This window comes from Papio anubis, chromosome 9 (assembly GCF_008728515.1).
Source record: "Papio anubis isolate 15944 chromosome 9, Panubis1.0, whole genome shotgun sequence".
Lineage (NCBI taxonomy): Eukaryota > Metazoa > Chordata > Mammalia > Primates > Cercopithecidae > Papio > Papio anubis.
Genome location: NC_044984.1, coordinates 65,852,123 through 65,868,827, shown reverse-complemented (window position 1 = coordinate 65,868,827; position 16,705 = coordinate 65,852,123). Strand labels below are relative to the sequence as shown.

The window sequence follows — 16,705 nt, the reverse complement described above, 5'->3', positions numbered from 1 at the left end:
GTCACAGGAGGACACAGTATTCCTACCCTCCAGAGGATTTGGCCCTCAAGATGCCATCTTGGAAGCAGAGAGCGGCCCTCACCAGATGCCAGCACCTTGATCTTGGACTTCCCAGCCTCCAGAACTATGAGAAATAAACTTCTCTTCTTTATAAATTACCCAGTTTGTGGTATGCTGTTATCATAGTACAAACAATCTAATACAAAAACCAAAATACTTTTAAAAATATTTGACAGTTTGAGTACATTCATTGAATATTAGTCTTTAGATCAGCAAAGTAAAGAGAAGAGTGAACACAATTTCTGGCAAGATTTTTTTCCTCTTGAACTCTCCTCACACTGACAGGGACCCAGCTATAGTACAAAGTCTGAACATGGCCTTTCCTCACTTACGTACATCTTTTCCTTGACTCTTCATCATGCCTAGGATATAATAATATCCACTTTTTTTGACTTAACATATGGGATCCCTGCAACTGGGACTCCTGTCTTTGCGAGCTCTTCTCCAAATGCTCTGTAGCGTCTCCTGAATGCTCAAGTACTAACCTGCTTGGAGCTACTGTTCATCCCAGGTCTTTCTTGACTCTGTGTTGCTGTACATATTGTCCCCTCAGTCGGCTATCTTATTTGAGTGGCTAATTCCTAGTTGTGCTTCAAGATTCAACTCCTGGGTCATCTCTGGGAAAGCCTCTCTCCCAGGAAGCCAAATCTGAGCCATCGGATGGGACGACATCAACTCCCCAACCTCTGTAGTTTCACAGTACCCTGCACAGGTATCTGGACACACTTTCCACAAAAATCAGAAGTGATCTCTGTTTTTATGTCTCTGTCCCACTATCTTGGTCCCACAGTCTGTCACTAGATTATAAGCTCTTCAAGGGCATGAACAATATTTATTGATCTTTATATTTCTAGTAATAATTTGTTTAACGCTAATTTGAGCATGACATGCACTAGGCTTTGCTGAACCCTTGATTGTACAGGAGACAGGAAACATTGGTTAGTAGGAGTGGATAAAAGAGAGGGTCTAAATATCATTTTTTTCTGATGGAAAGGGTACATTTTAATAGTTAGCTTGAGAAATAACCTATGCTTTTCATTTTTGAATCAGATCAATCCAGTGCTCTCTAGAGTGTTCAGGTAAAATATACCTTAAGAAGCAGCAAAGTGTGTGCAGGAGCATTCTGGGTAAAAAGTCTGTTTGTAAGTAAAAGAACATATCAGACATGAAGGCACAACTTTTTTGTTTAATACACAATAGATATTCTATTAATAAGCATATAGCATTGGGTCAATATCATACAAAATGAAGAAAAGATTGAAAAGTCTAGAACTCCCTTATTCTCTCTAGATCATCAGCCTGAATCATTAATTCAACAAATATTTATTAAATGTCTACTATAAGCAAGGAAGTGTCATAGGAGCTGAGGATATACCAGTGACCAAGACAGATGATATCTCTAATTTCATGGATCTTTAGGGCATTGTGGGAAACAAACATTCACTAGTAATGCACTGGTGAATGCAATTAGAAATATATAATGGTATAATTATTAACATAAAATATAAAAATGTTATGATAGAAAAATTAGTATGACTTCATACTAATTAGTATAATTCATATTTAAGAATGCAAAGATTTAAAATTATAATTATATGTAATTATAACTAGTTTATATATAATTCATATATATCCATATTAATTTATACATATTCACTTTACATATTTATAATTAAAGTATAATTATGATGTCTGGAGACACACACACTAGCTTATATATCCAATATACACTTTGTTAAGTGAATTAAAATAATTGATTCTAGTAAAATTTATTTTGAAAGTATCCCAAATACTTAGTGGTACATAGCTCGACATGGGAAAAAAAAAATCACTTTAGTTCTTATCTAAACTTGACTCTCACGATACATTTTGAATGGTTCCAGATATTTTTTGGGGGTTTGTGAAACTATATACAACTCAGAATTTTACCACAAAAGGAATTACTGTTAGGGTTTGGCAACATTACAACTTAAAAACATCTCTTCTTAGTAGCAAAAAAAGAAAAAGAAAAGAAAAAAATTCAGACAGAGGAAGGGAAACCAAACCTAATCTCCTAAGGTGATCAAATAATGGTTCTGCTGTTGAATTTCACTTTTAACGAAATATTAAATCGAATTAAACTGTTTTTTTAACCTATGTGTCTTTTAGGCCACTGAAATGCAATTTTCAATAAGCAGAAATATATCAAAGTTAATAACTTTTACGTCAAAGAAAGAAAATCAGGATTTTTTTCTGAGATAAACTTTTCCTTGCATTAACTATTTTATCTACATAAGTGCCTCTTTCTTCTACACAGAACAAACTAAAAGAAAATTAAACAATGGGTACCAGAAGAAGGAAGTATTCAATAATAATGAGTTTTCTGGAAAACAAATTGAGAAATTGGACATTAAATAATGAGAAACCTCATATATTTACAATTTTCAATGAATTAACAAATAAACAACTGCTCAGTGTATCTGCTATACACTAGGTTTTGCCCTATCTATTCACAGGTGGAACACAAACTTGGTTTTTGTAGCTGATGCTTATTCACCGCCCTTTGAAACCAGTTCGAAGCTGTGGTCTCATTATGTCAGCATCACAGTGATTTATTCACCCTGTCATCAAAATGCTTTTGAAGACATGCACCCCAATTTCACAACACAAAAGGAAAGGGAAATACTCTTTTAAAAGTCTGAGTTGATAAGGTAGTTATTTAAAGGCAAAAATTTAAGATATTAAAATTAGAAATGGAGAGATGAATTTTTTTTCACATACAAATTTAGCCAAGTATGATATGGCTCTATGGTACCAATGAAGTAAACTTGAATTTAGATGAATTATCCCATGGATTTCAATAGTTTATTAGAGACAATCAACGTTTACAAGTTAATTAGCAGCCATTTGACACTAAAATCAGAAATATATCCAACAACACTCAGTTTACTTACAGAACTTTAAGACTGTAAAGGCCGGTGAATGCTCCCTTGGGAATGTATGTCAGAGCGTTTCCCGCAAGACGTCTGTGGGTTTCAATGGAGAGGAGAGAGAGTGAGCATACCTCTTCATGTGGAAGGCATTTAATTGTTAAAAAAAAATGCAATACAACTACGTTTAAACCACAAGTATCAAAAGCAACTGTCAAGAACTTTGTTTTGTTATATTTTGCAAAAAAATCTATAAATTTCTAATTAAAATGTTGGCAGAAGTGCCTAAAAAGAAATGTAATAAATTACCTACTTCACAATAAATCATTTAATAGCTTATACCATATGTGCATATATATAAAACTGTCCTTTAAACAAATTTTTAAGCAAATGCTAACACCATATGGTAATTTGCAAAAAATTGTAATGTCAAAATGTGACTGTCACATGAGTTTTACAACTATTCTTTGTAAGCATTTTAGATTAGATAAACATTAGAATCTTTCTGTTGCAACTATACCTCAAAATACCCAACGTTCTTATAAATTTGTCAAATAAGAGTGTAGACTATCACAATCACTTTTTTCTAAACTCCACCAGCAAAGGACAGAGTAGCTTAAATTTAACATGATTTGGTAGAGCAATACTTAAACAAATTGAAAACAAAGAGATATTAGCATGAAGGACATTAACATGGGTTATTTAATGGAAAATTCTGACATTATTAAATGGTAAAATTTTAGAAGGTTACTTTATAATATTTTTCTACGTAGGAGATAGCCACAGTGAAAACCTGTGCAAAAGATCAACAAGATGTGGTACCCGAAACATGTGAGTCAGTATTTTTTCTGCAGCCACATCAAAGCCGTAACGTCATATGTTAAAGAACAAAATGGAAAATGCAAAAACAACAATGTGACTCCAAAGAGCACAGTATTTTGAGGAGCTGATCATACAGAATGGTGAGTAGAACTGGGACTCAATATACCTTTGCCCTTTTTTCTTTTTTCTCTTTTTTAGAAATAGTTTATTGCCAAGGCTGGCCTTGAACTCCTAGGCTCAAGTAATCCTCCTGCCTCAGCCTCCTGAGTAGCTGGAACTATAGGGATGTGCTATAGTACCCAGCCCCCTCCTTTTTTTGATGGAGATGGGGATTTAGGGATAAGGATTCGGTTGGTCCGATTGACCAGTGCTTATATCTGAAGGACCTAACAGCCTCAAATGTATACCTTCAATACTATCTTTAAAGGAGAGAGTATTCAGTCAGAGATCCACTGACTGAACTGAAATAAGCCATTTCTCATACAACTTTAAATATATGTCCCATTGCCACTTCACACCACTGATAATATACTATAAATGAATATTTAAAGAAATGCTACACTTATCATATGAATAGAACTTCAGAGTAGTATTTGTGGTATGTGTATTTAAAGCATTATTTATACAATGCAAATGAAATAAAATTAAAATACAACACACTTTTAAAAATTATGCTTAAAAACATTAACAACATAAGAAGGTCCTAGGATCTCTCCGAGAGGCTTTGCTTATCCTGCATCTGCAGCACTAACTTGCTTTGTGCTGTTGAATTGAAGTTAGTTAATATTGCTGAGCCTTGCTGTCCCATTAATTACAAGAAATGTTAAGATAAAATGGCTTCTTGGGTCCCTTCCAGATCCAAACCTCCATGATTTCCCTACCTGGTCTTGTGGTCATTTGTGTTTGTCCCTGTTTTTCCTTTTCTTAACAGATATAATCTTTTAAAAGACTTGGATAGCTCTTACATTGTATTCCTGCTACCTATCTCATGGTACCTAAAGAAGTGTTTTTTCAAGTGATAAATAATTTAGTGGCCCGCTCTAAAATTAAGAAAAAGAATAGAGTAGACAAACAGCAGAATAAATGGAATGAAGTATTGTTTTATAAAAGCCTTTGTTTCCAAATATATTTGTGAAAATGGATTGAGGGGAGGAAATTTGTTTCTTCCTATACATGGTCAGAAAGGTTTGAGAGCTGCTAGCCTAACCATTGTGTAGGCACTTAATAAATATGTGTTATTAACATGTAATTCAGCATAATATTTGACCAGGGTAACTTAAGGATGTTTTATTTCTTTATTTCCTATAAAACTGTCTTATCAGAAAATCCTCTTTAGACACTAACTCTGACCTTCCATCTTGTCTCCCCATATTCAGTCTCGACCTACTCCCACCCACTCCATATTCACTGATGGTCTTTATAAAGACAACTCTGACCATATTACTGCCCTATTCAAAAACTCTCTGTCAGTTTCCATGCCAGGTAAATAGAAATGAAAAGTCCTCAGACTCTTTTCCGAGAATTCCCTGATCCCTACTGGATACTGAACCAGACCACGAGGTTTGCTTTTTTTAGACATGCCCTCCACATTCCCCCCTCTTGCCCTTTGTTCCACCTAAAATGCTCTCCTTTCACTCCCTGTTTTTCAAAGCAACCTCAGTGCTACCAAAAGACTTCAAAGTAGAGAGATTGCCCATGAGTTTGGAAAGCATTTGGAAAGCTCAGTTTCTGATGGTCCATCTCTCTATTTTGAACTCCTTTGGTAGCACTTTGTGTCTTGCTATAGATTTTATAATATACCTTGTGTTATAGTGTGTACTTGTCTTATGACACATGAAAGACTGGGAACTCCTTGAACCTGGGTATTCTCTTGGTATCCGTATAGGGCCTTGAATACTTTCTGAAAGTAGGTTGCCCCAGTAGTGCCTAACTAACCAGTTGAGTAGAGACTACTGACTGTCCCCCAGTATCCATTCTCCCCTTGTAGAATAATTCCCCCACCCAGAATTTTAGCAGATTACATGGCCACCCAGCTACAGTCTGATTTTCCAGTTTTCCTTGCATCTAAACCTGATTATGTGACTAAATTCAACTGTGATCAAAAGTGATATGTGAAACACCTGTATCACCTCCTTAAACAGACATTGCTTGTTCTTAATTTCTTCAATTTCCCCTTCCTGCAGAAGGGGTACTGGTGAGACATCATCAACAATTCTGGTTTGGAGAACATTCCACAGAAGGCAAAACAAGAACAACAAAAAACCAGAAGGAACCCGGGCTCCTGGATGACCCTGTGGAACTGAGCTGTCCCAAAGCTCTGAAGTCTGTTTTGGGTGAATAATCGAAACAGGACGGACCCCTGTGGTATCCTCTGAGAGTCAAGGACTGAAGGATTATTTAGCTGTCTGGGCTGGTAAACCTCCGTTGCAGGAAAGAAAGGTATGGTATCATACTTGCCTAGATATTGGCCCCAATGCATCATGTTTGCAAAGCTGTTTCAATCTACAATATTCTCCGTCTCTCTGCTTTATTTGCCTTTCGTCTTCCTATTGTTAGCTTGCAGTTGGTGCACCTGAACTATCACAGACATCGCATGTTGCTATTTTCCTAAAAGTCAGTCTAAGTTGGGAAGAAATGTTATTCTTTCAAGCTATCTTTTTTTCTGGTCTTGGCTATGCATATTTTTATTGTGGTAAAATATATATGAAATAATATTTACCATTTTAAACATTTGTATGTGTAGATTCAGTAACATTTAAAAATTTTTCCTCCCACACTAGCTTGCCTGTCTAGAGATTTTTAAAAATTATACTTTAAGTTCTGGGGTGCATGTGCACAATGTGCAGGTTTGTTACATAGGTATATATGTGCCATGTTGGTTTGCTGCACCCATCAACTCATCATTTAGGTATTTCTCCTAAAGCTGTCCCTCCCCCAGTCCCCCATCCCCCGACAGGCCCCATGTGTGATGTTCCCCTCTCTGTGTCCATGTGTTCTCATCGTTCAATTCCCACTTATGAGTGAGAACATGCGGTGTTTGGTTTTCTCTTCTTGTGTTACTTTGCTGAGAATGATGGTTTCCACTTTCATCTATGTCCCTGCAAAGGACATAAACTCATCCTTTTTCATGGCTGCATAGTATTCCAATTCAGTAGCATTATATATATTCGCAATGTTGTCTAACCATTACCACTATCTACACCCAAATTTTTGATTATCCCAAACAAAATCTCCATAACTGATGAGCGATATCCCTCCATTCCCCTTATTTCCAGCCCCTGGTAATTTCTATTCTACATCCTGTCTCTATGAACTTGCTTTTTCTAGGTATCTCATATTAGTGAGATATATATATCTCACTAATCATATAATGTTTCTTTTTGTATCTGACTTATCATATAATGTTTTCTTTTTGTATCTGACTTATTTCACTAAGCATAATATTTTCAGTGTCCAACCGTGTTATATCATATATCAAAATTGCATTCCTTTTTGTGATAGAATAAGGTACCATTGTATGTATATACTGCATTTTGTTTATCCCTTCATCTGTTAATTGAAAGTTGTATTATTTCCATCTTTTGGCTCTTGTGAACAGTGATGCTACGAATATTAGTGTACAAATATCTGAGTCCCTGGATTCCATTCCTTTGGGTATATATCTAGTAGTGGAATTCTTGGGTCAAATGGTGGTTCTATGCATAACCATTGGAAAAATGATTATACTTTTATATATTCCTACTAATAATGCATCAGGGTTATAATTCCTCTACATCTGAAGCTATCTTTTTTATATCCCACAGTATTTATTGAGGGCCTGCTCTGTGCTGCTGCCACTTTATTATGTTTTTAAATATTTATTTATTTATTATTATTATTTTTTTGAAACAGGGTCTCACTCTGCCACCCAGGCTGGAGTGCAGTAGCTCAAACTTGGCTCACTGCAACCTTGCCTCCCAAGCTCAAGCAATCTTCCCGCCTCAGCCCCACAAGTAGCTGGCACTACAGGCATGTGACACCATGCCCGGCTAATTGTTGTTGTTTTTTTTTTTTTTTTGGTAGAGCCAGGGTTTTGCCATGTTGTCCAGGCTGGTCTCGAATTCCTGGACTCAAGCGATTCATTGCCTCAGCCTCCCAAAGTGTTAGGATTACAGGCGTGAGCCACAGTGCCCAGCTTTGTGTTAGTACCTCTTTAGGTGACAGTGATACAGCAGTGAATACCAGGATAAAGCCCCCGACCTCATGGAGCTGGTATTCTAATGTGACAAGATAGTTATTAAATAAAAAGTCAAGTGAATAATATAACATGAAAAATGCTCTGAAAAAAGCAAAATCAAAGCAAAGGGATAGAGAACAATGGGTGGTGGTTGTGGCGGTGATGGGCTATTATTTCAGATAAGATGGTCAGAAAAATCTCTCTGCTGAGTAGGCATTTCAGTAGACGCCTGCACCATGCAGGTATTGATATAAAGACAACAAAATTCCTGAGGTAGAGTATGCCTGGTGTGGTCCAGAAGCTGCAAGGAGGTGATCATGGCTGGAGTGGAATGACAGCAGGAGGATGGCAGGAGGTAAGGTTGGAGAGGTGTCCAGGCCCATCCCATAAAGGTCTTTGCAAGGATTTCAAATCAGAGAGTAGTGTGATCAGATCTGTGTTTTAGAAATGTCCTTCTGATGGGACCCTTTTGTATATATATTTATTTAACCTTTAAGTCCAGGGTACATATGCAGGTTTGTTATATAGGTAAACTTGTGTCATGGGGGTTTGTTGTACAGATTATTTCATCACCCAGGTATCAAGCCTAGTACCCATTAGTTATTTTTCCTGATCCTTTGCCTCCTCCCATCCTCTGACAGGCCCCAGTGTGTGTTGTTCCTCTCTATGTGTCCATGTGTTCTTATCATTTAGCTCCCACTTGTAAGTAAGAGTATGTGGTACCTGGTTTTCTGTTCCTGTGTTAGTTTGCTAAGGATAATGGCCTCCATCCAACTCCATCCATGTTTCTGCAAAGGACGTGATCTTGTTCTTTTTTATGGCTGAATAATATTCCATGGTGTACAGGTACCACATTTTCTTTATCCAGTCTACCACTGATGGGGATTTAGGTTGATTTCATGTCTTTGGTACAGTGAATAGTGCTGCAATGAGCATATGCATTCATGTGTCTTTATAATAGAATGATTTACATTCCTTTGGGTATATACCCAGTAATGTATTGCTGGGTTGAATGGTAGTTCTGTTTTTAGGTCTTTGAGGAATAGCCACACTGTCTTCACAATGGTTGAGCTAATTTTCACTCCCACCAACACTGTATAAACATTCCTTTTTCGCCACGATCTTGCCAGCATCTGTTATTTTTTGACTTTTTAATTATAGGCATTCTGACTGGTGTGAGATGGTATCTCATTGTGGTTTTGATTTGCATTTCTCTAATTATCAGTATGCTGAGCTTTTTTTTTTTTTTCTCATATACTTGTTGGCTGCATGTATGTCTTCTTTTGAAAAATGTCTGCCCACTTTTTACTTTCTTTGTTTTTTTCTTGTAAATATTTTTAAGTTTCTTATAGATACTGGATATTAGATCTTTGTTAGATGCATAGTTTGCCAACATTTTCAATGGGACCCTTTTAAAGCGGAGAAGAGACCAGGGGCTCAAGAGTGGAAGCACAAGAGGGACTAAAATCTTCAGATGGGAGATGGTGGGATAGTGTAGCAGTGGCAGAGGTGGCATGAAGTGGTAGGATTTGGTGTGGAAGAAAAATCCAACCTGATGAGCCACTAGGGTCGAGGTGGAATGTAGGCAGTCAAAGAGGAGCAACGTTTTATACTTACAGTTACATTATATATAATCCACATGCATTTGATTAGTTATCCAAAGTGCTATGTATAATACTGAAGCAAATGAAATGGGCATGATGTGATATAAAAAAGTTGCTTTTTGAATTAAGACAGATTCGGGTTTGGTTGACCATCATAGACAACTTAATTGATCAGACTCAAGTGACTCATAACTTATTTTGGTCAAAATGCCCCTAACTATCCTGCTCAGTCAGGACTTCAACAGTGCATTTGTGAGCTCTAAAACATAGCTTTCAACTAGGTGTTTATCAGCTTTCACTGCTGTGAAAGTATCATCAAATAGCTGGATGGTTTTTGAAATAGTGACTTTGGAAATGAAAAGGAGAAAGTAAAAACTTTATTTTTTTAAAACTAGTTTAAATTATTGTTAGGGTGAATGCCTTTCTGTTACATTTCCTGAAACTCACTTCCCACAAATAGGTTTTCTTTTTTGGGCAGGGACTTTCGGTCCCCTGAGTCTATATTCGGAACTAACCTGTGGAACCACTGACCTGTGATATCAGGGCAGTCTGTCTTAAAGCAAAGGAATTTATGATCTGCTATTAGCTCTTTGCTGGGCTGGTGGCAGATCTGTCTCATTGACAAAAACAGCAATTTAAGGAAATTATTCCCCTTTTATTTCTTTGCCATGTGGGGTGGCTTTAGTACTTTTAAAACCGAAATGCATGCAAACATAGGAATAAAACAGGCTTTCAAATGTGTTCACAATACACAAATAGGAAGAAACACACACATCTTTCTTGTGATGATTTGAACTAACAGTTTGCTAAGCAATTATTTTCCAACCCTAGAGAGCAACATAACATCTGGTCAGAAGTTTTGTTTTTGTTTTTGTTTTTAAAACGCTGTCTCTAAAATTATCATTTCATGGGAATATTTTTTTCATCATCTTCACTTCTGTAATAAGATATAACTTGATTAAAAAAAACTTGTCTTTCTACATAAAATATTTTTAAAAGTTTTTATCCCTTAAGTCATTGCTCCAAATATGACTCATATTGCCCCACCATTGTTAGTTTTACTGACTTAATTGCTATTAAAAGAAAAACACCATTAAGTTACAATAGACAATAGACACATTCCTATTTCAATAAATCAAACAGGTAGATGTTTTGGTGCTGTAAAAACCATCTACAGTATTTTGGAGAATGTACAATTTTCTTTGAATTGCTAAAGTAATTTGAATCTTTAAAAGATTTTATTTTATATTTTGTAGCTACCTTTTGTAAAATGGAGGGATGAGAGCAAAGCAATCACACGTAGGTCTAATTTTTCCTCTCTAGACATAGGGAGAGGTATGTGTACAAGATCGGGGGAGTACTGAGGATGGAAGGGGACATTTGACCTTGCATTTGAGACCCTTGGGAAATTATTGTGCAGGAAACCATGGTCCAACATGGGTCCACTTGGCTGAGTAGCATTTTCAGAGCTAAGTGAGAAGGACTGGCTAGATCTACTAGGCCTCCTGGGTCAGTTCTTGCACAAATTTCTTCTTGACTTCTAATTTAGTTATTTTTTTTTCTTTCCCTTTTTGATTTTCTTCCTTCTCACCATTAACTTGCTGTGAGACAACACAAGTTACTTAACTTCCCTGGGCCTCATTTCCCTTACATTAAAAGAAATGAAAGGGTTCTTTCATGAAGGTCTTTGTCTACCCTCAATTTTTAAAAAATTACACTTGCATTTCCTACTGTTACTTTTTCTCCCTCATTCTCCTCTTCCTCCCTTTTTCTTCTTCCTGTTTATTGTAAGATTACTTTATTATAACATGTCATTAACATTGTAAAAAGCACTTTCCCATAATTTATATCATTGAGTAGGTCAGGGATTATTATCGTCCACATTTTGTAGATGAAGACACCAAAGCTCCGAAAGGTTTTATGTAAAGTGAAAAGCATTGTCGCTTTCCTTATTTATTTAAAGGTAGTCTGGTCTTCTTATGGAGCATGGAAGCTATGCAATAGCGGTGCTACTTAAATAATTAGTGTAGAATTAACTTGAACATCATAATTCTTGTGATTTAAAAGAAAACGTTTCATCAGACTACTTGGTAAATTCATGCTGGCTCCTAGAAATTGTCGCTTTATTTTCCAACTTTTACAAAGCACACGAGAGTGAAAGGGCATACACTCTATAAATGTTAAATTAATTTCTTCTAGAAATTTGATGAGGGCTATCAGGCTTAATGGTAATAATTTCCCCCCTTTTTCCATTCTAAAGATCTGGATGGTACTTGCCTATTTCTAGTTTTCTGGTACTGTTTTCCTTCTCTGTGATTTTCCAATATTGATTTCAGCAGTTCTGTGACTATTTCTGAATTTTCCCACTCTTTGGAGTTCTAATTTACCTGAATAATTAATTGCTGTTAAACTATCATTTAAATGTAAAATTTCTGAAAAGTCTTTTATTCTTTTATAAAGTATCAAAATATTCTCATTTGGAAAAAAATTGTCCTAAATAAAGTTAGCCAAAACTATGATAATATAATTAGGGACTCTCAAAAGATACATAAGTGATGAAACCAGGATAATAATAGTCAATTAAAATTGATATTCATGATTCAATTCAATTAATTGATTTGCTTTTGTTACTTTTAGGGCCAACTACATTTATAGGTTTGGCTTTGGTTTATCCATACAGGAGCCAAGTATCTGAGTCATATGAAGAATTAGAAATATGATGAAACTTATAGTAAGATGTAATTTTCCTCAACTTGCAGTAATGCATGACAGCAATAATTGACTAAGCCCACCATGGTAGGTGTTGTTTTACGAGGTGCCCCTGCTGGTCAGATGGGAACAGATACATAAGAACTTAACCTTCTTGTGTTCATCTTTGGTAAGATTTGCAGAAGCCAATTTAGTGCCTTGGATACAAGAATCATGACATTTCATCAATGAATTTTCTTCCCATTTGATAAAAAAATGTCTTTCCCAATACTCCTTGAAAAATTGCAATTTTCAAAAACTGTATCCACCCCCTTCCATTGTTCTAGCCAATGCCTCAAGTGCTGCCGTCATTGTGTCAAGCATATCCAATTTGTGAAATCCAGCCAAAAGACTTCCTTTCTTAAACTGTGTATTCATGAGCTGTGCATTTTGCTTTCATTATTTGATATAATAAAAAATATTCAGATTTCAAGGTACAAGGGCTAAGAATTGTTAAGGACTAAGACCACTGGACTGAGTAAATGAACTCTTTCAAATCATTAAGGAGATCCTTTAATGTGCATAGGGCCCTGTGGTTTCTTTAACCAGACTAAGAGAGTTCAATTTCAATTCCTCTATGGAATCTTCCTTAACCGTCTCAGTTAACAGTCAGCTCTCCTGTAAGATGCATTCTATAAAATCTAAGCCTATAAAGGTTGATTTTCTATCCTCTACCCTTTCTTTTAAAGTTTTTTTTGTTGTTGTTTTTTAAGATCCTGGACTTAAGGATCCTCCCGACTCAGCCTCTCTCGTAGCTGGGACTACAGGTACGCACCACAGTGCCTAGCTCATTTTCTACCCTTTTATAAGCAGTCTATCTGATTATAGACTCCTAAACTGAAGAGTCTTATTGCATGCACAGAGCAGGGAGCTCAACTGATATTTATTGATCGTTTGATCTTGTTTCCAAAGGCAGCTGGCCATACTGCTGCAGTTGCTTCAGGTCTGGCATAACTATTCCAAGATAGCTAGTCATTATAGAAGCAGATTAGAAACAGCTGAGGAATATTCCTTCTTTGTTACATATCAAACTTAAATTCAGCAATTTCTTAGAGCACTTTCAATATGCCACATATAGTGCTTTTGGGCATATAAATAGTAGCTACTATTTATCAAACCGTTCATAAATGCTAGGGCACAATATTCAGTACTTTATGAGCATGGTGCTATTTGTTTATAACAATCACATTCAACAATTAGCATCATCTCCATTTACAAATAGCAGAATGAGCCAAAGAGAGGTTATTTGCTCACACTGTGTAGAAAAGTTCATAGAAGAAAATTTGGTTCAAATATAGCATTTTGACCCCAAATTTGGGGTTTGTAATTATTACTCTGGTTAAAGGAAGGTTGGTCTGAAGCTTAGGTTGGTTAGGAGCAATCCTGACCCAAAACAGGAAAATGCAGGGACACAATGGTTGTATCACTTGAGGCACTGGCTATCAGAAAACCATTGCCCATTGCTTTTTATTTAAATTCCTCTGACTGCCTTTCAGATTCAGCACGATCTTACTACTCTTACCGCTATGACTGGTCATCTCTTCTTCCTCTTCCTAGGCTCTCTTTTAGTCTTCATCTTCCAACCATAGATGTTCCTCAAGTTTCTGTCCTCACACCTTTTCTTTTTTTCTGCTCTGCTTAGTGGTACTCAAATTTTAGTGTGCATTGCCATCACCTTAGAAGCCATAAAAAATTCAGATCCCCAAGGCCCCAATCCTGACCCAGGGAACCAGACATTCTGGGAGAAGGACTTGGAAATCTGCATTTTTTAATAAGCAGTTCCAGTGATTTTATTGTAGATTGAAAAACTACACCAGGAAACACAGACCTCTCTCAAAGTTCTCTCTCAAGGTTCTCATCCACCCAGCACCTTCAACCATCACCTCTTCGTAAACTGCTCTCCAATCATTATCTCTAGAACAGACCCATCATGCTTCACACTTACATTCCAACAATGTTACTGACATTCCCATTTAGATGTCCTGCCGCCCCCTTACCCTTAGTATATCCAGAACTGGGCATCCTCTTGCCTCCAAAATCAGTTCTTCCCTTGAATTCCCTGTTTCTGTCCCTCACCAGGCTCCTGCCACTTGATTTCATAACCCTATTCAGAATCATCTCTCATCTTTAGACCTCCCCTTTAGTCCCTATGTTCAAACAACTGATGAGTCCCTGACTGTCTTCGTCTGTTAGGGTGCTTTCATATATTCCAGTGGTTCTCAGCCCACCTGTAGAGCTTTGAAAAAATGATGTCTGGGTCCCCACTGAGATCTATTAAATCGGAATCTCTGGGGACAATCCCTGGTCATTAGTAGCTTTAAAAACTGTGCTGATTCTAATGCATATTCAAGGATGGGAAACTTTAAAGTTCTCTCTGTTTAATATTTGTAAGATCACCTGAAGACCTTCATGGTCTCCATCCCCAGAAACAATGATTAATTCATTAATTGTTGAGAGAATTAGGACAGGTGATTTGTTAACAGATTTTAACAGGTACCCAGGCTAGGCGCGGTGGCTCACGCATGTAATCCCAGCAGTTTGGGAGGCCAAGGCAGGCGGATCCTTGAGGTCAGGAGTTTGAGACCAGCCTGGTCAACATGGTGAAACCTCATCTCTACTAAAATACAAAAATTAGCTGGGCACGGTGGTAGGTGCCTGTAATCCCAGCTACTCGGGAGGCTGAGGCAGGAGAATTGCTTGAACCCAGGAGGTGGAAGTAACAATGAGCTGACATTGTGCCACTCCACTGCAGCCTGGGTGACAGAGTGAGACTCCGTCTAAAACACAAACAAATAAAACAAACAAAAAACGAGTTACCCAAATGAGACAATGAGAACCCGAACTAGGTGGTGACAAAATCAACTGAACAAACGGGAAAGACACGGTGGAATTATGAGCTTTAAGACTTGAAAATTGGCTGAATATAGGAGGTAAGAGAAGAAAATGACAGAAAATGACTGACAGGGCAGGCACAAGTCTGGATACTAAGAATGCTGGTGGCAAGCAGGCAAGGTAGGAGAAAATGCTTGTGGGAGGCTGGGCAGGTGACACATGATTGAATCTGGTTCTGCACATGTTGAGTTTTGAAGTATTGGAAGATACTTGGTGGAGGTGTCACTTAAGTAGTTGGGGATTTTCAAAATGTGGTAGCTAAACCAGCAGTATTGACATCACCTGGAAGTGGCTTATAAATGCAAATTCTTGACTTTCTCCTCCCAATCCCCAGCCTGCTGAAGAAATTCTGTGGTGGGGCCCAGAGATGTGTGGTTTTACAAGCACTACAGGTGATCCTGATGTCACTAGATTTCGAGAGTCACTAGCCTGGAGTAGTGGTCCTCAAGCTTTACCATGCATCAGAATCACCTGGAGAGCCTGTTAAAGGCAGTTTTCTGAGTTTAATCCCCAGAGCTCCTGATTTACCAAGTTGGGGTGGGGGCACATGAATTTGTATTTCTCAAAAGCAAGCTCATATAAAGAGCAAGTTTAGATAAAGAATAAATAACAAGGTGGTGCCAGTGCACCACTGTCCAGGGACAATATATTGAGAACCATTGGCCTAGCAATCAAAGGCAAAAGAGATCTGGTCTGGAAACAGATTTGGGGGTCATCTATATACAGAAAGTCATGAGTTTCTTGCTCAGACACCTATTGTAGCCTCCTACTGGGTCCTTTGGCTTCCATAATTCCCCAATCTATTTTGCAGGCAGAAATCAGAGAAATCTTTTAGGTTCATAAATCCTATTGGTTCACTAGCTGCACACAATCCTCCAATGGCTTCCCATTGCTCTTATTTGATTTCCATACATGACTTAACTGGCCCTGCACGATCTGGTCTTTTCCTTCCTCTCCAACTGCATCCACATCATTTCCTTCTCTCTTACTCTGCGCCAGCCATACTGATTTTTTTTACAGATCCACAAACACATCACGTTCTTCCCACCTAAGGCCTCTGCTCACACTGTTCTCCTGCTTAAAACACTGTATCTCAGCTCTAGGGTTCCAATCCCTCCTTCACCTTCTCATCTCAGTTTAGACATCACCTTCTTAGAGAGACCTTCCCTCCTTCTCACCCCTTGTTATTTGTTCGCTATCTATACCATGTTTGTGTTATTCACTGCTCTTGTCACAATTAGCAAACATCATATGCAGTTGTGTCCTTGCTTATTATCTGTCTCCACTACTCAATTGACAACTTCCTGAGGGCAGGGGCTTGCTGAATGAATGAATGAAACAAACACAGCAAGTCCTATTTGCTCTTATGTTCTCAGTGGTTTCATAAATGTGTGTTGAATGGAGGAAGTATAGAGAAAGGAGACAATAAAGTTAAGTGGAAAAATATGCAGGAT

The 16,705-nt window shown here is 37.4% G+C and overlaps 1 protein-coding gene across 1 annotated transcript in view; it reads right to left on the bottom strand.

The window, feature by feature from the left end:
- LGR5 (leucine rich repeat containing G protein-coupled receptor 5) overlaps positions 1–16,705 on the bottom strand; it is a 147,552-nt gene that overhangs the window by 58,135 nt on the left and 72,712 nt on the right. Inside the window, exon 3 of the mRNA XM_009181214.4 lies at positions 2,994–3,065. Within this exon, the coding sequence (XP_009179478.2) occupies positions 2,994–3,065 (72 nt within the window). The remainder of the gene's footprint in view (positions 1–2,993; positions 3,066–16,705) is intronic.